The 24,865-nt window shown below is 33.8% G+C and overlaps 2 protein-coding genes across 20 annotated transcripts in view; one reads left to right on the top strand and one right to left on the bottom strand.

Moving 5' to 3' along the window:
• Positions 1–259: 259 nt before the first annotated feature.
• Positions 260–12,790, bottom strand: LOC149896334 (uncharacterized). Of its 2 annotated transcripts, XM_090117803.1 has the most exons (5): positions 12,518–12,790; positions 10,387–10,528; positions 6,602–6,688; positions 2,631–2,795; positions 260–1,771 (listed from the first exon to the last, which is right to left on the bottom strand). In XM_090117803.1, the coding sequence occupies exons 1-5, from the start codon at positions 12,677–12,679 to the stop codon at positions 684–686; spliced, it is 1,644 nt and encodes a 547-aa protein (XP_089973929.1). In that variant the 5' UTR covers positions 12,680–12,790; the 3' UTR covers positions 260–683. The 2 variants fall into 2 exon arrangements, with proteins under 2 accessions (XP_089973929.1, XP_089973930.1); XM_090117804.1 differs by lacking the exon at positions 6,602–6,688.
• A 1,745-nt stretch (positions 12,791–14,535) lies between these two features.
• Positions 14,536–24,865, top strand: part of LOC149896331 (zinc finger Y-chromosomal protein 2-like) — a 48,360-nt gene continuing 38,030 nt past the window's right edge. For 16 of the 18 annotated variants that reach the window (XM_090117870.1, XM_090117860.1, XM_090117862.1 and 13 more), the window contains exons 1-4: positions 14,536–14,866; positions 15,645–15,807; positions 16,631–16,747; positions 17,453–17,644. In XM_090117870.1, the coding sequence (XP_089973996.1) occupies positions 14,714–14,866; positions 15,645–15,807; positions 16,631–16,747; positions 17,453–17,644 (625 nt within the window). In that variant the 5' untranslated portion in view covers positions 14,536–14,713. Of the gene's footprint in view, positions 14,867–15,644; positions 15,808–16,630; positions 16,748–17,452; positions 17,645–21,193; positions 22,267–23,199; positions 24,458–24,865 lie in introns of those variants that run through there. The other 2 variants (XM_090117869.1, XM_090117872.1) reach the window with 2 other exon arrangements.

Genomic DNA, 24,865 nt, shown 5'->3' with positions numbered 1-24,865 from the left:
TATGTAAATTGTAATCGGTTGCAACGTAGTGAGTGCACAAACTTAGCTCGAAATGATTTTGGGGGAAAGAGACTTATCTTGAAGGCCTGATTAAGGTAACATAAAGTAACTTTATAAATGTGAAAAAATTCACGCGCATTGCGTATATAACACTAATTGATAAACAAGAAAAAAAAATTCAGTTTATCATTTCATTAGCCGGGAAAAAATTGTCAAATAACTGTTGAAAACGCAATTTTGCTAGACTGCAGCCTTAAGTGTTTTTAAATTGTAGGATTTAATATTATATAGTATTTACTGCACATAGCTAGTTTAATTTTTCAATGGAGCACTTTTGAATATCAGTTAGAGACAGCCATATATCTATTTAACGCACTTTCCATGCGTGTGAGAGAGACGACATGATTCAATTTTATTGAAGGTACTTTTAATATATGGAATAACAGGTAACGTAAAGAATAAAAAGAGCGTGTGTGCCACACGCGGCAGAAGTGAAACTTCTTTGTCAAGATTCAGATACCAAAATCGTCGCCTTACTCCATGACGAGACGATATTGCCAACACGACCTTGAAATTTTACTCTCAACGCGCCTAAAGAAGTTTCATTTCTGACGAACTTCAAGAACTTAACAGCGTATTCATTCCCAATATACCTATATCTTTATAGACCGTGTTTTAAACCCTCAGCTGAACCCGACCTCCATTTGAAACCCCTGATGATTGCTTTTCATATGATTCCTCAAGCTACCACTTTGCGTGAACGTCGAATTACAAATATCACATTTAAACCTACGATCAGTATTATGCGACCTAAGATGTTCTTGCAACGACTGCAACCGGGGGTAACTTTTATCACAAAATTCGCATCGAAAATTCTTTTCCCCCGTATGTGTTGCCATGTGTTCTTTCAACCGAGACGGTAAATAAAACCTCTGATCGCACAGGTCACATTGATGCCGAAAAACTTTTAAATGATTACGACGATGGTGTTCCATCAACGTTTTCCGCCTATTATACACTTTATCGCACAACTTGCAGGGAAACGTCCGATTGTCACCGTGTACTTCGATCAAATGACGATTTCGCAACGCGTAAGAGAGAAAGCAAGCGTCACATTTGTAGCAATTGACGGTAGCTTTTTTTTCGTGAACTGTGGCTACGTGCAAACGCTTACTATATTTGGATTTTAAGTTCTTCCCGCATATTTCGCAGGGAAAATTCATTTCGACCTTATAATGGGACTTTATATGCGTTCGAAGTGACGCATCTTCTAAGAAACAGGCTCCGCACATGTCACATGTATAAGTCCCGAAATGATCTATCATATGTTTCTTTAAAGAGTCAAAATAGGGAAAGACACTATTACATTCAGTACAAGACAAGTTATTTTGCGTCAAACGGAATTTTAAAAACTCATTTTTTACCGGAAACAGCATTAATTTGTGTACACTAGTGATGTGCTCTTTGAACGTATCGAGATCATCGATTTTTTCCGTACACAGTCGACAATCGATTCGCGTGATATCGATTTTCGGTATTTTTTTATTTTCTATCGACATTTTGAACAATTCTTTAGGGTTATGTGTGAGTGTGTGTTCTCTTAGTTCATTTGGATTTGTGAATTGGTCTTTACAATAATAGCAGTAGTATATACTAATTCTGTTATGAAACGGACAGACATACGAATTGTTGACTATAGTTATTGTGTTTTTGTACGCCATGTACTGTGTGTCTCGGTCTTCGCTGTCTTCTTTCGCCTTCTTTGGGGGAGCTGAAAATAAATATAAAAATTAAACAACAAAAAAAACAAAAAGATTGTTTAGTATGTATGATACATCAATTTAAGTATTTTTATATAAAAGAAAATCGTGTTAGGTACACCACTATAGCTCAAGAACGGATGAACGGATTTTAATGATTTTAAGCTTGTTCAACTTGTCTGCACAGATGTCTGATCAAATTTTGATAATAGCTGTTAAAAATTTTATAAGTTTAGAGCTGAGGTATTAAGTAGTAACAGTTTATTTCAGAAAAGAATTGCTATTGCTAAAAATTCATATTATTTTCACAAATTCATGTATTAATATCTAGTACCTAATTTTTTTTTTATAAGACCAGAAGTTCTTGATATTAACATAATCAACCAAACAAACAAACACTCTTCAGTTTTATTAGTATACTCGCTGCGCTCCGCGGTTTCACTCGCATTGCTCCGCTCCTGTTGGTCTTAGCGTGATGATATAATATATCCTACTAGCTTTCCGTTCGCCGCTTCGCCCGCGCAGTCAAAGATAAACCCGCATAGTTCCCGTTCCTGTGGGATTTCCGGGATAAAACCTATCCTATTTCCCGGGGTAAAAAGTAGCCTTTGTCCTTTCTCGGGTATCAAAATATCTCTATACCAAATTTCATGCAAATTGGTTCAGTAGTTAAGGCGTGATTGAGTAACAGACAGACAGACAGAGTTACTTTTGTTGCATCTATAATATTATAGTATGGATATGGATAGCCTTCCTCGATAAATTGTCTATCTAACAATGAAACAATTTTTCAAATCGGATTAGTAGTTCTTGAGATTAGCACATTCAAACAAACAAACTCTTCAGCTTTATATTAGTATAGATATTAACCTTTCTGCGATAACATTCTATCCAATTTTAAGAGCCTCTGTGGTTTATTCCCTTTTGGCGATAATTTCTTTGATTTAATTTCTTTTTCAACCACTTTCTTCGGACTGGAAATTGTTTCTTGTGCTTTCAATTTTTCCTCTTTATCTCCTGATATTCTGTTTTCATCTGAAATTTTAAATAATCAAGTAAATCTATTGCAACTTTACATAATGAAATAAGTAAGTTGATAAAAACATAGTTAAGCTATATACTTAACACTAGCGGTCCGCCCCGGCTTCGCCCGTGGTACATATTTCGCAATATAAGGTAGCCTATGTTCTTCCTCAGGGTCTAAAGATTATCTGTGCCAAATTTCATCAAAATCGGTCCAGTAGTTTATGCGTGAAAACCATACATACATACATACATACAAACCTTTCCTCTTTATAATATTAGTATAGAAGTATAGATAATCAGAAATTTTTAAAGAATAGAAAAATTCAATCACAAATTATATATGTATTGACATGATTTAAAAAGAGCAACTATGGAGTTTCTTGTCGGTTCATCTCCGTAGATACTGCTTTCCGAATCGGTGGTAAATGTTAAAAATATGAAATGACTTATGACGATTCAAAAGTGCTTCTAGAAGAAGTCTAATTGAATAAATAAATGTTTGAATTTGAAAGCGGGATTCGAACCCGCATCTTTCCCGCGGTTTCTGTCATGTAATTTTTCTATTATTTAAAAAAAATATATGGATAGCATATAAATGCTATAAAAGTATATATTAAAATATTATGGCTAGATTATGATGTTTTATTATAGATGACTAGCTTTCCGCCCAAGGTTTCGCCCGCATTTTAACGAAAAACCCGCATAGTTCCAATTCTCCTCGGATTTTCGAGATAAAACCTATTCTATGCGTTAATCCATAAATCAATCAATCAATCAATTAATCAATCAGTCAGTCTTTCAGTCACTCAGTCAGTCAGTTATATATGTATAAATTACTAGCTTTTCGCCCGCGGCTTCGCCCGCGTTTTCAAAGAAAAACCCGTTCCCGTAGGATTTCCGGGATAAAACTTATCCTATGTCCTTTCTCGGGTATCAAAATATCTCTATACCAAATTTCATGCAAATTGGTTCAGTAGTTAAGGCGTGATTGAGTAACAGACAGACAGACAGAGTCCGTGCGCTGTTTGGCTCAAATATGTGATTTTTTCAAACCAGATTGTCCATCAACCACTTATCTTACAAACATATGAATTACTAATAATTTTAGGAAATTTTATTGTCTATGTAGTTAGTTAAGAGTTTTTTTTCAATTAATACAGTATTTCTGAATACCTCTCGAATAATACGCGACTCGGATAATAAAGTTAAAACAGTTTGGTCTATTATTAATGGTGAAATGGGTAAAAGCAAATCAAGTAATACCATAAAACTTGTACATAATGGCATGGTTATTGACAAAAATGCTGATGTTGCGCTTGCTTTTGAAGATTTCTTTAGTAGTGTCCCTGCTAGCATTACTAATAATTTAAACTCGTCTTCAGTACTTGCAGAGACCTTTTTGAGGGACCATGTTGCGGGGTGCAGTACATTATTTCAATTGCGTCACGTAACTGCTAATGATATTGTTACAGCATTTAAGACACTTAATTTAAAAAACACTTGTGATCTTTGGGGAATGTCCGTAAATTTAGTTAATAATATAATAGAAAATATTGCAAACAATTTAGCTTTCATATTTAATAAGTGTTGTGACTATGGTACATTTCCTAATTTACTAAAGCTTAGTAAAGTTATACCTCTATTTAAGAAAGGCGATCAAGAAGACTGTAACAACTATAGACCTATCTCGATTTTACCAACATTAAGTAAGGTATTCGAAAAGTTAATATTAAACCAATTGACTAGTCACTTTGCTTCTAATAATTTGCTGCACACCAAACAGTTTGGTTTCACAAAGGGGCGCTCAACCACAGATGCTGGAGTTGCACTACTAACACATATATATAAGGCATGGGAAAACTCAAAAAATGCTTTGGGGATATTTTGTGACCTCTCCAAGGCATTTGACTGCGTTGAACATTGTACATTATTGCGTAAACTTAATCACTATGGGATTAAAGGACAAGCTCAGAACCTCATAGCCTCATACCTGCATGATAGGATACAAACTGTAGTTGTTAATGGAGAACGTTCTAGCGGTGCGTCAATTAACATTGGTGTTCCACAAGGATCTATTTTAGGACCCTTCTTGTTCTTGGTATATATCAATGATCTACCTTATTATTTACAGGATAGGTGTGAAATAGTTCTGTTTGCAGATGATACCTCATTAATATTCAATGTGGATAGGCATGACCCAAATGTTGACGAAGTGAACAGTACTCTTTTACACATATCCGACTGGTTTACTGCTAATAATTTATTATTAAATGCCAAAAAAACAACTTGTGTTGAATTTTTACTACCTAACGTTAAAAAGTTGAGCAGAAATATTACCTTGAACGGGGAGGTATTACACCCTACAGAATCGACTGTATTTCTTGGGTTAACATTGGACGAGAAACTACAGTGGGGAGCCCATGTCAACACCGCTGCAGGTAAGCTCAGTTCAGCAGCATATGCAGTCCGAAAGGTAAGGCATCTCACCGATGAAGATACAGCTAGATTGGTTTATTTCAGCTACTTTCATAGTATTATGTCCTATGGAATTCTACTATGGGGCAGGGCAGCAGATATAGAAACTATATTTATCTTACAGAAAAGAGCCATTCGCTCTATATATAATTTACGTGCTCGGGACTCACTAAGAGATCTCTTTAAGAATACTGGTATCCTTACTGTACCATCACAGTATATATTTAATAATATTTTGCATGTACACAAAAATGCCGACGTACACACAAGAGTAGGAGATAGACACTGTTATGGCACAAGGAACAGAAATAGAATTGAAATGCCATTTTTCCGATTAGCTAAAGTTAAAAATTCATTTATGGGTCAAGGTATACGCTTTTACAATAGAATTCCTCATAATATTAAAGAGTTTGGTAGTGCTAAATTTAAAACTTATGTAAAAAATATATTAGTTCAGAGAGCCTATTATAGCATTAAGGAATATATGGAAGATGAAAATCCATGGAGGGTTGTCGCGTAAGAACCACAGGACAGTTCTTTGGCATATTATGATATATTATGTAGTTAGATTTAAGTTACAGATTATGTAATATTGACAATATGATTTTAAAAGAGCAACTATGGAGTTTCTTGCCGGTTCTTCTCCATAGATACTGCTTTCCGAATCGGTGGTAAATGTTAAAAATACTTATGTAATGACGATTCGAAAGTGCTACTAAAAGTAGTCTAATTGAATAAATAAATGTTTGAGTTTGAGTTTGAGTTTACCATCAAGATGATTATTACTGAGCCGATGATTACTTGATTTCACTTTTAGTGTCAATTTCGAAGCTAAAAATATCTGAAATTGCTGACAGATCTAACACACAATTATTTTTAACTAACTGCAAAAATCCTTATGAAAATAGTTAGTTAAAAGATTTTCTTATTTTGGACTCCTAACTTACGAAATTAAAATCCGAACAATGTGAATTTTTTTAGAAATTATAGTCGACAAAATGATTATTTTCACCAAGATATTTGACTTTATTGAATATAATTTATACATATTGCAATAAAAGAATGTCTTACTTATAAGATAAAATTTAAAAAATCAACTAAGGTACCTCTATTATTTTTCTACAATTTTTTTTAAAGTACTATAAAACACTGCGCGCGACCCGATTAAAATCAGTCGGCAGCGAGCCTTTCCAGAGAGAGGACATGTTGCTCGGCGCTCTCCTGCGGACCTATGCTGTTCATAGTAAAAGGATAGCGCAAGCCGCGATCTATCGTAATAGATCGCGGAGTTTTTGACTTGCGTTAAATAGAATATGCGCTCTTAAGTATGGATATCTCACCATTCTGTACTAATGGTAGATCATCATTAGATTCCCCATCACTGCTGGGCTCTATTTTAACCTCCACTTTTACTGATCCATCTGCATCTGTAACATTTGTTTTAAAATATTACTTTACTTGTTTTTAGAAATTATGGCTTCGCCCGTGGTACATATTTACGTTTTCTCTACATAAGAACAATCCACGTACTTCAAGGAATATAATAATAAAAAATTATCGAAATCGGTTCAGCCGTTCACACGTGATGCCGTGATAACACGAAACGGGTTTCATTTTTATACATATAGATTGTATTTGTTACTATGTAAGCAGGAGGACTTTAATTTTGATTTTGTAGAAGTACTTTATTGACATTGTAGATCTTATTTCCTTGTCATTTAAATGTGAATTCTAAGATACAGAATTAAGTTGCTGTTGCCAGGGGCTTGGCATGATCAAATTTCATACTCACTACAATACAATAATAAATAGCCTGTACCATTTTCTAGACCGCCTCCTTGGTACAGTGGTTGACGCGTGAGCGTAACACCGAGGGGTCCTGGGTTCGATTCCCGGTGGAGACGAAGAAAGTCTCGGTATGGCAGGACACAGAAGGCTGATCACCTACTTGTCCTTAAAGAGAATCGATCAGTGAAACAGTTGTCCCTAAAGAAAGTCGAAAGATGTATAATGCATCTGCTCCTTACCCTACTAGGGGACATGGGACTTCAATTACACCATTTTCTAGTCTCCTAAAAACCTTCACACACAAACATCATACCATGAAATGGCTCTGTTGTGATAAGAAAAACAAACAAATATTCATATTTATAACAATAGTAACTACTACAGTATAACAATGTGAAAAGCAAAAAAACCATTTGTTCCCAACGAGTTACACCCTCAAATGTCACACTGTTACTCGATGGGAATGTTTTTAAGAAAAAATTCCCAACCAGTCACACTGTTACTCGATGGGAACTTTTTATTACTAATTTCCCAACCAGTCACACTGTTACTCGATGGGAACTTCTTATTAGTAATTTCCCAACCAGTCACAATATTACAGTAGTTAATGAAAAGAAGAATTAAATCGGTTTTTACTTTAAAAACATTTATTCCTCATATTGCTGGTGATTCTCCTTTGAACGTTTTATTCTTAAATAATTAAATAAAATTACAATACCTAAATACATACATACATACATACATAGACTCACGCCTGTATCCCCGAAGGGATAGGCAGAGGTGTAATATTACACCCACATCTCGCCATCTATATTTAAGTCCCACGTAATAAGGGGGGGGAGGTACCTAAATACAATCAGCTTTATAATATAATACATCAGAGTCATCACATTTTACAACAATTGAGTATTTGAATAAAAAAAAATTGTTGATTTTTTTTATGTATTTTGAAACTTTATTATTAATAATATTGATATTTAATGCAAATAACTTCAAAAAAATTTTTTCCCGTTAATTATAAGCAATTAAAAATTGATGAAATTTAAGTTAGAATCACGTGACTAAAAACGCGCCATGACTGGTCAACACAGTTGTGACGTCATAATGTTAAAGCTATTATTAACTGCAGTACATAGCGTTTACATACGATTTATTAGTTGGTTCCGAATTAGTTAGTTACGAATAATATTCTTGATGTTGATATATTTATGATCACCGATTTTTGTCAGGAGTTGCCTTTGTAGTATTCGTACATAATGATACAATACGATAACTTTTGAGGTTCGCCATTTTTAATATAAATTTAAATAATATAATTAACAATTAATATAATTAATATGTAATTTAATAATGACAACAAAATTAAATAGATCAAAACACTGTATTTATTTATTATTAACACGCTTTTATTAGCTTCACCTGTATGTTTGTATGTAACCGACTCCTTTCGAAGTTTCGACTCGATTTTGACCCACTTAAAACCGACGGATTTTGTTCAAATTTTGAACACTTATCAAGATCCGATGACAATACAATAATATCATAAATTTATCCTGATAAGGATCGCCAGGATCAGCTTAAAACATATGTTTGTATGTAACCAATTCTCCTTTCGATTCGATTTAGACCCACTATAAACCGACGGATTTAATTTAAATTTTGTATACTTATAAAAACCCGGTAACAATACAATAATTTCATGAATTTATCTTTTTATCCTGTTTAGTTTTTCAAACTATATTTAATTTTCTATCAACTGCAATGAGTGAAAACTAACATTGTGACGTCACACGCGATCGGGTGACGCTTCGGGAGTTGTCGGCGTGTCTTCGGTACTGGATTCAAAAATAAAAATAAAAACAGTTATGTTATAAAACTAATATATAATCTTTCCATTTATCACAAAAAAAAATTTAATTCAAATACTCAATTATCAGTTCTAATTTCTAATGTTAATTTGAACGTTAAACAATTTTCCAAATACATATAATTAGCCATAAGTATGTTGTGACAATTAAAATTATGTATAGCAAAATAAAGAAAAGTGTGGTGCGTTTTTGGTGACGCCCATCGCACAACAAATGCACTCGAATCTTGGCATAATAAACCAAATAAGACCATTGGAACAAAACACCCGAATATTATGCATTTCTTGCACACAATTGAAGAAGATTCTTCTCAGAATACTGTCAGAAATGTTCTGAAACAACAAGGCAAACCGTCAAAATGAAAACGGGGTAAGAAATCTATATCAAGAGACGAGTTTATTCAGGAAGTGCAGCTGGAATTAACACAAGGTCTTATTTCAGTTGGCCATGCTTTGGAGATTTTACGACACTAGAATTAAGAACTGATACTTATTGTAAAATGTGGTGATTTACTGTGATACATACATATAGGTACAAACATAAGGCTGATTATATTTAGAAAATTCTTCTTTAAAGGATCAAATTAATATTAGAAATAAGGACTGTTAATTATTGTAAAATGTGATGATTTACTGTGATACATGCATATAGGTACAAACATAAGGCTGATTATATTTAGAAAATTCTTCTTTAAAGGTTCAAATTAATATTAGAAATAAGGACTGTTAATTATTGTAAAATGTGATGATTTACTCTGTTATATTATATAAGGCCGATTGTGTTTAGATATTGTTACTATGACTAAAACATTAAAATGAGAATTACTAGCAATATGACGAATGTTAACGTGTAACGTCCGTAATTAAGTAACTGTATTTACCAATGTTGTTATTTTGTTGATTTTAATAAAAAATTAAATAACCGATTTAATTCTTATTTTCATTAAGTTCAACAGTGTGTTCCCATCGAGTAACAACAATAACAATAAACAATAAACAATAACTTTATTTCCAAAATATAAAACAGTGTGACTGGTTGGGATTTTTTTCTGAAGAAATTCCCATCGAGTAACAGTGTGACTGGTAGTGTGACCGGTTGGGAATTTTTTCAGAAAAAAATCCCATCGAGTAACAGTGTGACATTTGAGGGTGTTACTCGTTGGGAACAAATGAAAAAAACATGCTTTACAATATATGTACTTTACTTTACAATATGACAATAAACAATTTCTTTAAATATTTTGAATTTTTTAAATTGTATTTTATAGACTCCCTCTATTTTATACGATCTGGCCAAATGTGGAAGACAAAATCGTAAAACATTGACGATTTAACGATCTGGTCAAACTATGTTGGCCACATCATGAAATGCGACTATTTCACGAAATGATCAATCATTTCCTGAAATGAGCAAATCTACGATATGGCCACGACAGAGACACTCCACTATAAAGAACAGAGCATACATACCTTCTTTACTCTGCATGCGAGCGTTCAGAAACATTTCCTCACACGTCAGCACTTGCTGTCTGAACGCGCTGGCTTCCCGCAGCCTGCCGACGCAGGTAGCACATATACATGTGTCTTTTGCTTCTCCGTCGAGGTGGGATATCTGAAATTTGAATTAAATGTGTTACTTTATATCTTTTTAAACAATTTGTGCATGTAAAAAAATGCTGCTGGTGCAAAACATTCAAGAATGCTTATTGTTTTATTGCTTACTAGCTTACCGCCCGCGGCTTCGCCCGCTTGGTCTAATATCTAATAAATTAAATACTAAAACCTTCCCCTTAAATCACTCTATCTATTAAAAGAAACCACATCAAAATCCGTTGCGTAGTTTTAAAGATTTAAGCATACAAAGGGACATAGGAAAATAGGGACAGAGAAAGCGACTTTGTTTTACTAGTAGTGATTGTAATTGAAATGTACTGTTAGACGTAACATTTGATTTAATACTAGCTTTCCGCCCGCGGCTTCGCCAGCGTTCTCAAAGAAAAACCCGCATAGTTCCCGTTCCCGTGGGATTTCCGGGATAAAACCTATGCTATTTGTTTATCCAAGTTATCCTCTATATGTGTGCTAAATTTCATGCAAATACATCCAAGGAATAAAAAGTTTCATACAAACTTCTATCCCCTATTTTACCCCTTTAGGGGATGAATTTTCTAAAATCCTTTCTTAGGGGACGCCTACGTTATGACATCTACCTGCATGCCAAATTTCAGCCCGATACGTCCAGCGGTTGGGGATGTGCGTTGATAGATCACTATATCAGTCACCTTTGAGTTTTATATATATAGACCAGTGCTCCGCCCCGGCTTCGCCCGTGGTACATATTTCGCAATAAAAGGTAGCCTATGTCCTTTCTCGGGCATCAAAATATCTCCATACCAAATTTCATGCAAATTGGTTCAGTAGTTTAGGCGTGATTGAGTAACAGACAGACAGACAGAGTTACTTTCGCATTTATAATATTAGTATGGATTTTTGTGGATGAATAGTTATCATTATACATGTGTATAGTTGTCACTGTTTCCTGGCTGAATATGCTTAGCTGTTGAATACTATAAAATGCTGCTTTCGATCCTAGGGACTCAGACGTTGTTTATATGACGTTTGATCAACTACCCTCACTTTTGCTGTGATTTGTTATCAACTGACTACATCAATTAGGCAGTTGTGTAGAATCGCAGTACAATCTTATTACATTTAAACTAATATTGAACTGATCGCAGTGTGTAATTTCTAAAAGTACATCCTAACATGAATTTTAATTAACTTTTATTTAATAAACATTGTGTAACTTGTGTACACAATGTTGCACAGTCAAAGATTGGTTGTACCAACTCAGAAACCTTTTAGGGCTCAAACACAACACTTTGCTGAAGAAAGTCACAATATAATGATTAAACACGTATTTACGTTTTTATATACGTTACGTTTTTACATATTAATTAGTAATATTATACAATACAAACTAAAGTCAATGAAACATGATTTTTCTATAAAACATAAACTATTTAATTGGAAACCACTTAAAAAAATTTTTTTTTTTTTTCACTACATTGGTTGCTCGGGTTGCTTGGAAGAAATTGCTTGAAGCAATAAAGCCGCCCTTTGCATCAAATGTCCTGTCTGTGTGTGTGAAAGTTGTATTTATGTTTTGTATGCAATCAAGATTATAAATAAATAAAAATAAGATGAGGAGGTTCTGTGTGATATACACACGAACAGAATAAACAATAGAGGATAACTTATATAGACCACTAGCTGCGTCCCGCGGTTTCACCCGCGTGGCTCCGCTTCTGTTGGTATTAGCGTGAAGATATTATATAGCCAATAGCCTTCCTCAATATATAGGCTTTCTAAAACTTAATACTTAAATATTTTCAAATCGGACCAGTAGTTCCTGAGACGCAGTAACAGGTTTAAACAAATGAACAAACTCTTCAGCTTTATAATATTAGTATAGATTTCTTCACTTCATTCGTATACAATAGGAATATCACATTTCTGATGACTGAATGAAAATATATTTTTTTGTTTGTAGAGACTTCATGACCAAAAATAACTTAACAACAAATTAAATATAACTTACGAGTAGTCCAAATACATCCATAAACATATCAGAATAAACTTCCTTGGTGCCTCTCCAATCGTATTCAGTCGAAAGAAGTCGACATTTTTTTATAGAACGACAACAACGGCAAAACGCAGGATCTATGATAGGCCCCTTGTTTGTAGATACTTGTGTAGCCATAGTTTTTAATTTTTGATGCACTTAAACACTAAATACGGTAATAATTTTAAATAATAGATAAACAAAAATAACAACTGCGGTATCAATTCACCAATCCAATCACTTCAAAAATCAAAACCAAAGATCAAAACGACAGACAACAGTCGACAGATATAATTTAAAAAAAAGGACGTAAGTCATAGATAATATAATATTATATAGAACCACAGATGTGCAACATACGTTTCATATATTTTTTAAAGTGAAACTTTTATTACATCGTCTCAAACTTTTTGGTCTGTGTAGGCTGTAGCGCATGTCGCGTGTATCGCGGCTGCCGTACCCATAGAGTAACTTATACATACCCGGCCGTACTTACTCGGCAGCCGACCGTCACGTGACATGCGCTACACAAAGCAGTGTTCGGAACCGTTCGAACAGTTTCACTTTTACCGTGGTTTCATAAAACCACACAACATTTTTTTTTTTATTAAAGTTTATAATTTGTCTAGTCGTATAGTCACCGTATAGTATTATTCAATAAAAATTAATAATATGTCGTTTTAAAGTATTTTTATAAATTATTATTATACACTTATATTCGGTGACTTATTACCACAGATTATTACCTACTGTGCATTTAGATTACTGGCGACATTAAGAGATTATACAATGTTGTCAACGTACAATATTTAGCCTATTTTATGGAAAATTAATTCATTTCAATTTCCTTATCTGTCTCCAATCTTATCATTTCATTATTCATGTTTACAATTTACATTTCGAAGTATCGAAATTTGTCAAATTTATCGAAAAACAGATATTGATAATAAAATAGATTTTCCAATTTTAACATATTTACAATTTCACTGTGAATCACATAATTTATTAAATAAGTATTTTTTTTTAGAGAAGCTATAAAATGATGGACGATGGGGAGTTACACGAAATAAAGTAAATAGGCATGACGACAGTATCCATAAATCATCGAATTAGTGTTTTTAAGGGAAAATGTATAATAAATAAATTAAAAATAGTGACTTAGTAGTATTAAAAACTTTAAGATTAATGAGATTATCAATAAAATAAAACATTGAAATTCTGTATTCGGCCATTTTGACTGAAACACGCGTGACGTCACGTCTATGTAAACAACTTCGCGTCAGGTGTATTTTGTTGTTATGAATATTTTGAGATAAATGAGAATACGCATTTTTATTTATTTTCTATTTTTTCACGTATGCTTTATCGACTCAGAACAGAAATATAATTGCGAATTCACGAATATGTGGTTCGGGTTTCTCTGCGTCAAATTTATACAATCATTTTTCCTTTCATATTATTTTCTCGCTTTAAACAATTACTAACACTTTTTTTGGGTATTATTTTTATGTAGATTCACATTGCAATACTGCACACCACTTATAAACTTTGAAATTAAGTTAGGGCGTATTCAGAAAGAAAGCTTGAAACTTATAAGCGCTTATCGGCGCTTGTCATGTTCATATATTTTCCTGTCATTTTCCTGTCAACTGACAGGAAAATATATGAACATGACAAGCGCCGATAAGCGCTTATAAGTTTCAAGCTTTCTTTCTGAATACGCCCTTAGATTCTATAAGAGTGACGTCACGCCTACGCCATGACACCTGTGAGCTGTTTTGGCACAGATAATAAATATTTATTGAAAAATGGCTTTTATCTTCGTTAAATTTAATTATATGAGCGAACTATAGGGTTTTTCTTGTTTAATAAACGTATACACACATTATAGAAGAGGTTTTGAAAATCTTTCGTCATGCCTATTATGTTGGTATTTTATTTTTGAGAACATTAAGAATTTTCAGATAATTGTTCGGGCAACATTGATGTCTGAATCGTTTGGCGTCTACGATTGCATCAATGGCGTCTAGTTTTTGTAGTCAAATGAAAAAATCAAGATACACAAGAAATAGGATAAGCATTAGATAAAAGTGATTGCAAAATGCTTAGTTAGGTGTTAAAAATAGTATGTGAATAGTGTTAATTGTAGTAAATCTTATAATAACATAAAAAATGGATGGAAAAAGTAATGAGTGGCGACCGGGGCCCACTGTGTGCCGATGTTGCCTCTCCGAGGGTTGTTATAAGGACATTTCCACTGAATATTTCTGGATGGGAAAGAGAGAAGTTTACGCTGAAATGCTTTTAGAAACATTCGATTTAACCGTAAGTGTTGTATTATCGATTTATTCAGAGCGTCTTCGAAGCGTCCATTTTCTAAAGAATGCGATAATCCGACCAATCGAAAAGTGTTTTGAGTATATGTTAGATGAAAGGGCAATAGGTGCCATTTCTTTGGTTGGATAATAAAATCAATACAAATTTCTCGAATCTTGATTTCTTACTTGTTTTCTATTGTCTATAATAATATGAGGAAAGCGATTGTATTTTAAGAAAATGGTTAGTCAGTAATCTAAAAGAATCTAAATAAACAGGGTTTTCGTCAAGAAGCTCGGATTTGAATAATATATCCGAAAACTATCCTTCTTTTGCCTGTTTGAATTGTACTTACGACTAGCTGTGTCCCGCGGTTTTACCCGCATTGCTCCGCTCCTGTTGGTCTTAGCGTGATGTTATATAGCCTTATAAGTTATAACCTTCCTCGATAAATGGGTTATCTAATACCAAAAGAATTTTTCAAGATGCAGTGTGATATTTAATTATGGATAAATTTATATGGATTGCACATCTTTCACGCAAAAACTACTGAACCAATTACAATGAATTTTAGCACACATATAGAGGGTAACTTGGATTAACACATAGGATAGGTTTTATCCCGGAAATCCCACGGGAACGGGAACTATGCGGGTTTATCTTTGAAAATGCGGGCGGAAAGCTAGTTCATAATAATTCTTGGTTTATTCATGTATATGTATACACAATCATATTTAAAAAATTTGATCATGAGGCAGGGAAATAAACATCTTTTATCTTTCCCCAGGTATCCTACGCGCAGTCCGGCACGCCGAACAGCCACAGTCGGCTGATATGCGAGCCGTGTATATCTCGTCTCCGAGATGCGGCAGACTTCAAGCGGCAGGTCAAGGAGTGCGAACAGACGTTCCTGCAGTGTTTCAATCCCGCCAGCGCTGTGGATATTGAGAGTGAGTATTGATACTACATGCTATGAAGTGAAGTCCCATGTCCCTTGTGGGGTAATGGGTAGATGCATTACATTGGTTTCACTGATCGATTTTCTTTTGGGACAAGTAGGTCAACCTTCTGTGTCCTGCCGGACCGAAAAAATGTTTTCTTCGCCTCCACCGGGAATCGAACCCAGGACTCCTATGTTCTACGCTCACGCGATAACCGCTGTACCCAGGAGGCGGTCATATAAATAATTAATAAGTACGTTTAAATAATTATTTTTAACAGCAAAATGAATGGTTTTCAAACTGTTAAGTAAGGAAGTATACTTAATGGTACAGTGGTACTTCACGGATGTTACCAACTTCTACCATTAAAATTTGTTCTCTCAAGCTAAAGCTGCTAATGACATTTCAAAAGTGCTCCTAGAAGAATTCTAATTGAATAAATAAATGTTTGAGTCTGAGTTCTTTCTCGAGATCCACTTTATCTATTTTGAAAAAAGCGCATCAAAACTCATCACATATTTTTACAGATTTCAGTATGTATACTAACACAGCTACAGACAGACGGACAGTACAAAGCATAGTGTTACAAAATTCCTCCTGTTACTTTATTCATAAGTAACTATTATAATATAACTAGCGGTCCGCCCCGGCTTCGCCCGTGGTACCTACATGTTTAAACTATCCTATCTCTCAAGTTGGATCGAACTGCACATGGTGTGCGAATTTTATTATAATCGGTTAAGTGGTTTAGGAGTCCATTGAGGACAAACATTGTGACACGAGATTTATATATATTAAGATATTTAAAACAATTCTTTGTATTTAATTACAGTACCAATGGACATAACGGACAAAGATTCAGTAAAAGTGGAGAATGTCAAACAGGAAAAAGAAAACAGTTATGATGACGATGATTTTGCCCCCGAGTTCCTTGATGATGATGATGATCGTAAGTGCAATTATCTTGTAACAGTTTCTTTACAGACTAGCTTGTACAATTTTTGAAGTGAAAACTTCTTTAGCGGCGTTGAGCACTTTTTCTGTAATGGGTATAAAATCTTAAACTCGCGTCAGGACACGTGACCTGATCGAAAAAGCGTAAGACGGATACCATTCCAAAATATCAAACATGCTCAACGTTAATAATCAAGTTTTCACTTCTGCCGGCACTCTCGGAGTGCAACCCGTCTTTTTTTGCATTAAATTGAATCATTCGAAAGAAGATAGAGACAATTTATTTTATGTTTTACTTTAAAGTTTGAAACCTCTGTATTATGACTATTAAGGGCCTTTATTATTGTATGTATTTTCAATCCTTGGTTAATATTTATTCGTCGAATAACGTATTAAACTACCACTTCAAAAATGTATTCTTTGCCCATCTTTGACAGTTTACGGGTGACATTTTAATATTATCATGTAATACTTTATTGGGCGGATAAGTTTTAACCATGGATTGAAAAATCGGCCCTTAAATAAAAATAATATTTGTTTTGTGAAGGCAAATACTTATAACAAAAACAAATTTAATAACGTCTTTAATTTACAGCATATGTCTTGCAACTAAGGGAATTCATTGAATTATTAATTTTGTATTAAGGATTATTTATTATCATAATTTTTAAATCACCACTAAAAATCATACATTTTCCAGTCGACGACCAGCCCCTAATGAATTTAGCGACGAAAGTGCCCAAAAAGGAATCCGTCGATGTTATGGACCTATTGGATAACGCTAAAGCGGTTAAACGGAAAGCGTCTAAAACGAAAAGCAGTCCCGCTAAACGGAAAGTGAAGGAAGTCAAACCTAGCGTTAGTAAAACTAAGCCGGAGAAGAAGAAAAAAGGTGAGATTATGTTTTTTTGTTTGTTTTAACTTGGTAGGGTGTGTTTGGAATTTATTTTAACACTAGCTGTGCACAGCGGTTTTACCTGCATTGCTCATCTCCTGTTGGTCTTAGCGTGATGATATATACCCTATACCCTGTACCCTATAGCCTGTTACCTTTTTGGTGCTATAGAAATATTCTTTAGGATGTTTAAATAGTTATATTTTTGTTTATTAAATTTCATAACTGCATCAAAACTAATTTTTGAAATTATTACCAAAAAACGAAACATTAAAACAATGGAAAATTATAATTTTTATGTCAAATAGTTTTATTCCAAAAAAAGAACTTATGATTTCTCTGAATAAATAGATTCCAAACGACTTTCTACACCAAGTTATTAGAATTATCATATATTCTGCTTGTAATAAGTGATACAAGTACCGTACATACATAAACCACATTTAATGTTGACGACGCGGTTGGCGCAGTGGTAAAGTAACTGCCTACTAAGCCGACGGTCCCGGGTTTGATCCCCGGTCAGGGCAAATATTTGTGTGATGAACTCAATTATTTGTTCTTGGGTCTGGGTGTTATTATCTATATATGTATTTATTAAATATTATATTTATCGTCGCCTAGTACCCACAACACAAGCCTTAATTGAGCTTACTTTGGGACTAGGTCGATTTGTGTAATAATGTCCTATAATATTTATTTATTATTATTTATTTATAATGTGGGTTGTAAATGGCTTAATAGGATAAGAAAATGGGATAGGCATTTTTGTATAGTTATTGTATGGAATCAACAGTAATTTACCTGCAGTGATCCGCTCCTGTTGGTCTTAGCGAGATAAGATTTTATAGCCTTTCTCAATAAATGAGCTATCTAACACCGAAAGAATTTTTCAAATCGGAACAGTAGTTCCCGAGATTAGCGCGTTCAAACAAATAAACAAACTCTTCAGCTTTATAATATTAGTATAGATATTATCATCGATTTTAACAACTTATTTAGGACTAAAAACTACATCTTACTGTGTAATGTTATTTTAACCTCTGGTCAATGCAGGTCAAGCCAAATAATTAGCAAAATAGCAAATAGTCGGAAAATTTTATAATAATTGTTCATTTTAATTACATTTACATTTTTTATCGATATTTTATTATAATCAAATAAATACAAGCAGAATGTATGATAGTGTGTGTATTTTTTAGTATGCTTTGAGTGTGGACACATTCCAAGTTTGACCATAGATAATATAGACTTTTTTAATCTGTCTTATATCTGTCAACGTGACATTAAAATTTTAAGTGTTGTCTGTTGAAAATCGAAATGTACTGGACCGATTTTTTTTCAAATTGTAGATGATTTTTATAAAAACAAAAAATGCTTCTTGTAAAAATATTTTTTCTTAGTACTTTTGATACGATTTTTAAAATCTTGCAAATAATCTCCGAATGACTTATATTTAATAAGTATGGCAGTATCTAAAACAAAGAGGAAAATATTTTTACATTTTAAAAACCATTTCATGATTATTTACAAGGTATGAACACTGTTTATCACTTAAAACTGTTTCAAAAAGTCTTCAATGCACAAACAATTCGATTTTTAGAATAATTCCGTTTTAGTGTTTTATATTGTGTGTGAGAAATGTGTCCACACTTTGTGAGTTTTTTTGGACAATAGCTTAAAATAATTTTTTGTTTGCTAAGAGATTTAGACATGGGTGGATATTGTTAGGCCATTTAAAGACAGGCAAGTCTGTAGACTGCATTTTGCAAACATCTCACTCAGTATGTTATAGTAAAAGTTTGTGTTTGTGTCTGTTATCCAATACGACCTGTGCTCCGCGGTTTCACCCGCGTGGCTCCGCTCCTGTAGGTCTTAGCGTGATGATATACAGCCTAATAGCCTTCCTCGATAAATGGGCTATCTAACACCGAAATAATTTTTCAAATCGGACCAGTAGTTCCCTTGATTAGCGCGTTCAAACAAACAAACTCTTCAGCTTTATAATATTAGTATCCAATATTAGAAAACCGCTGAACCGGTTTGTTTGAAAATTTTCATGAATATAAGTATACGTATATGTATATGTGAGCACAGTGTCGGGCGGAACGTAAAAATAATATAAGTGTATTTTTCTATGAATATTAAGAAATATACAGTATACTACACCCAATGTATATTCGATATTAAAATTAAAATTTATAAAAATCGATGAATTCTGATTGGTTAGTTTTATCAATCAAACATCGATACACAATATTGTCCAAGAAACTGCGTAGTGTTTTGCCAATAGTGAGATGAAATTACGAAGTTTTTGTAGTTTGAGAAAAATTGTTGACGATTTTTGTGAGGAATAGAGAATTGAGAGAAAAATTAGTAAAATTCATCCTAATTGGTTTAGCGAGAAAATGCTATCTATAGTTTTTCGTTTATTTTATGTATTATAATTTTTCTTAGAATGAAACGTTAAAGTGTAAGTTTCGAAGTATTTTTAAACCTTGATTTGGCGGAGCACAGAATGTAACTTCAAACGTGAATACTATTTTCAAATAATGTTTAGTTTGTTCTCTATGTGCTGAAAGCTCGGAAAATACTATGTTCTTTTTGAAATACTATAATTGTATGATAACTAAATCTGGTCACATTGAATTAATAAAATAAACAGTTTACTATTACACAGAAATCGTCACCATTTTTCTTATAAGCGTAATTTCATATCGCTATTGATTTTTTAATATATTTTATTTCCATCACACTATATTATATAAATCGATGAACTATTTAAACTATACTTGGAGCGAATTAACTCAAATATAACTATAATTGAAATTTATATTATCTCTGGAGCATAGATAATAGATAAACTATATTCAACCATAAATATGAAATATGCGTATTCTGAAATTATGAAGCACACAGCTGCTTGGATATATACGGAAAAACTAACAATTTCGACCAAAATTAAATCTCATAGATATGTAAAAGTTGAAGTATGTCTTTGAACATAAAATGTTATACATATAATTATCCGAATTTATACCTATATTTGATGTTAGAATCTACGTACAACACAAGTAAAGGCTTATGATGTATTGTCGTTATTTACTTCGCATTTGACCAATGACAATCGACAAATCATGATAGGTATTTTAATACTGTCTTATGCGAAGGAGTTAATGTGACTATTGTTCATTTGCCTCTATAACTTTTGACTGTACGTAGTACTCTTACACACTTTTAATATTATCAGAAGTATGGCTTGTTTTGGAGATTCATTTGCTAAGTAATTTCACTATTAGGCAAGGAAAGTTAGGCAAAAAATCTATCATCCTTGCATGACAGTAAAATAACGACGATTGTACCACTAAAACATGTCATGGTATTCATATACAGTATTATGTATATTAAACAGAGTTCTACGGAAACATTGAAAATTAGGCCCTATCCCTACACTATTTAGGACTGGAATTAATCTGAACGTGGGAAAAACGCAAGAAACACGCCCGTTCTGGATAACCTAATAGTACAGATGGTCTTTTTCTGTTTTAGCGGAAACAGAAGACCCTGTACGGAATAACGCGGAGATTATAATCCGGCACACGACTGCTTACCCCTTTAGGGTCAACGATAAATGCATATTATGCGTATACTGCCACGATCTGTACGAAAATCCGGACGAATTCAGACAGCACATGACTGACGAACACGAAACCTTCAGTATACGAGTGGCTTTCCACAACTTACCCAAAATGGAGTTCATTAAAGCGGACTTAACGAATCTACACTGCAGGATATGCCCAGAAAAATTCGAAGACATAGAGAGCATTGCGAGCCACTTGAAGGCAGCCCACAATATGGGGATAGACTTGAATGCCAAGTTTGGCGTGATGCCGTACCGATTGCTGAAAGATAGCTTCGTTTGCGCGGTCTGCTACAAAACTGTACCGACCTTACTGCATCTAAACCGGCACACAGTAACGCATTTCTTGACACACGTGTGCCATGTTTGCGGTAAAAGCTACGTAGCTTCCACGGGGTTGTTACGTCACGTTCGTTCTAAACATCAGCAATACAAAGTGGTTTGCAAACGGTGTGACAGAATCTTCCCAACTATGGAAGCGAAAGATAAACACTGTAGAACGGATAAAGCGTGCATGCGATATAGTTGTGCGAAGTGCCCAGAGAGATTCCATAATTGGAGAGCCAGATTGCAACATATGCAAAGTCAGCACGGGAATGAGAAGCGTGCGAATAGATGTGCCGATTGTAATATGACTTTTCCAACTGGAGCGGCGTATTACGAACACTTTAAGTTGCACCATTCGAGCGATTGTCTCGTTTGTAAACATTGTGGGTTGAAATTTGTTAATCGGTCGCGATTGGAGCGCCATCTAACGAAACATATGTGAGACTAGTGACAAGTGGGTGTTGTTTCTCAGCTCCTATTTGTTGTAGCGTGATGATATATTATAAACTATAGCCTTCCTCGATAAATGGGCTATCTAACACTGAAACAAGTTTCGGACCAACCCATGATGTTTTAAAGCAGTATTATTTCCAGCATGTTAAAATGACAGAGCTTTATAGGTCGATTAGCGCTATGGCGTTTCCAATCTAGAAATAATATAGTTATAAGATGTCTTGGTAACCCCACTGTGGTACCAGATGTAAATAAATGTGTTATGTTAATTTGGGTTATTTTTTTAATGTAGGAGTTTTAATTGTTCGAATGTCGGAAGATAGGCTACAAAGACAATTTTTTTTAAAGATTTAGTTTAAGATATAGATAGTGTTTTCTTTTTTATATTTAGATTTTTAGGTTAGATATTTTGTAAATTTTGACGGGTAGTTGTGAATCCTCATTCCTTTTTTCATACAACTAGCAGATTAGGACGTCGTTCTTATCAGCTAAAATATAAAGAAGTTGATTGTGTTTCTTGAAAATTAGTTCATCTTTAAAACCTGTTCAAGACTGATTAAAATTTGCGTGAGAAAGTGCGTGTACAAGAAAGATATGGCTGTAATAATTAATATTATTACGTTTAATATTTTGATGTTTTTGTTACTCATAAATAATATGCTAAATACAAGATGGTTACTTACTTTTTTGTACTGTTGTCCATGGAAAATAATATAAACTATATATGTTCATAAACTTGTGAAGCGAGATTGTCACGAAAATCAAACATTTCGCATATATAATCTGTATAAGAACAAGAATTATTAAACAATTATTAGATAACATTAAAACGAGATATTTTATTTTTCTTTTGTTTCAATCTGATAATATTATATACACACAAATAAACATATATCATACCCATTAACCATTAATACAAAAAAATACAAAAAAATGAATCAAAATAAAAAATATGTTATCCATCCAACCATCCACATACAAAGATGTTTGCGCGTTTGTAAACCTACTTTATAATAACTAACTTTAAAATATGAGCGAGAATTCATTAAGTTATCGACTAAAGACAATCTAACACCATATGTTTATCTAACCAGTAGAGCACATGTCAACGGCATTTATTTCTTGTTTGTTCTAGAAGTCGATTGGTTAGTCGGTGCGCGTCTCAACGCTAAGGTAGTCTTGAAATACTCGACTGCGTATCCGTTTAGGATACCGAATAATTCGATGGTTTGCGTCTACTGCTGCGATAGTTATGACGACCCACAAGAGTATAGAGATCACATGAACACCGAACATGCGCAGTTCAATGTTAAAACTGCTTTCGCGCACATTGGAAACAATTATACGGAGTATCTTAAAGTCGACTGCACGGAACTCAAGTGTAGAATATGTTCTGTCCAATTGGATACTCTAGAGGAAATATCGAAGCATTTACTAGTGGCCCATGGAAAAGATATCAATACAGACGTAGAAATTGGTATGCAAATGTTCAAACTGGGTCAAGAGAGGTGGGTTTGCGCGTTGTGTAGCGTCAAAGTGCCGTGTCTGCGCGAACTGAGTCGGCACACGAGTAGCCATTACCACAAATACACGTGCGAGACTTGTGGAAAGTCGTATATAAATAGGGAGAACTTGCAGCGACACGCTCAGTACGGTCACAGCGATGCCAAAGTGTGCATGAAATGTAAGCAAGTTTTTCAAAACACGGAAGAGCGTAGGCAACACATACTGAGCTCGGAGAAGTGCTGGCCGATGAGTTGTGCGTTCTGCGGTATGAGATTCTTAACGAGAAAGGCGAAATTTGCCCATTGTGCCGAAGTACACGGGCAAGGGCCAAAGGAGTATAAATGTCCAGAATGTTCGATGGTGTTCAATAAGTGGACGCCGTATAGAGCGCACTTTGTACTATCGCACACGAATAATATATTTACGTGTTCATTTTGCGGTCTACAATTCGATAATAAGAGATCGTTGGATGAACATGTAGTGTCCCATACTAAAGAGAAGGCGTTCACTTGTACGGTCTGTTCGAAGTCGTTTGCTAGGAAGAAGAATTTGATTCAACATAGTTGGGTGCACAGTGAATACAAACGGTTCGAATGTAAGATGTGCAATAAGCAGTTTAACCAGAGGGTCAGTTGGAAGACGCATATGAAATCGTATCACCCAGAATTGGTAGATTTTTGATTGATGACGTCATAAGTTTTTGCGTTTCGCATCCGATTCGATTTAGGTGCAAAGTATTGTCGTATTGTTTTGTTATATTTATTTAAAAAGCGTCATACATTTAGTTCATAGTTATATACTTTTGTACGATGCGAAAGTAAATTGAAAGTCGATTGATTGTATTTTCTATACATAAATATATAAGTATATAAATAAACTATATACTAATAAGTAATTATAAAAACATCCTTTTATTTTAATTATAAAGTTTTAAATTTTTCTTGATTTTTTTTTCGGATAAATGGAGATGAAACGGGCCTCAGGGTAGATGTATGATATCATTAATTAATATAAGATTGTTATGTTGTTATAAGATGATGCACAAATTGATTAAGGAATTTATTGTTGTTTTCATTTTATAGGTTAAGTTTTGTATTCGTAAATATTTTGAGAAAATGTGGTTAAAATATATTGAAATTAGGAGTTATTATGTTTAAAGATCTCTATATTTAGTTGAAATACCTTTGATCATTTACTACATAATTCATTATATTGGTTTTGAAATAATATAATATCATTAAAATAAATCGTCACATGATTTTAACTGAAAATTATTCCTCAATAAAACGCTATAA

The sequence above is a fragment of the Colias eurytheme genome, chromosome 29 (genome assembly GCF_061535395.1).
Source record: "Colias eurytheme isolate Ceu_HAF_F1 chromosome 29, ilColEury1 Martin Lab GWU primary, whole genome shotgun sequence".
Taxonomy (NCBI): Eukaryota; Metazoa; Arthropoda; class Insecta; order Lepidoptera; family Pieridae; genus Colias; species Colias eurytheme.
This window is presented reverse-complemented; position numbering and strand designations above follow the sequence as displayed.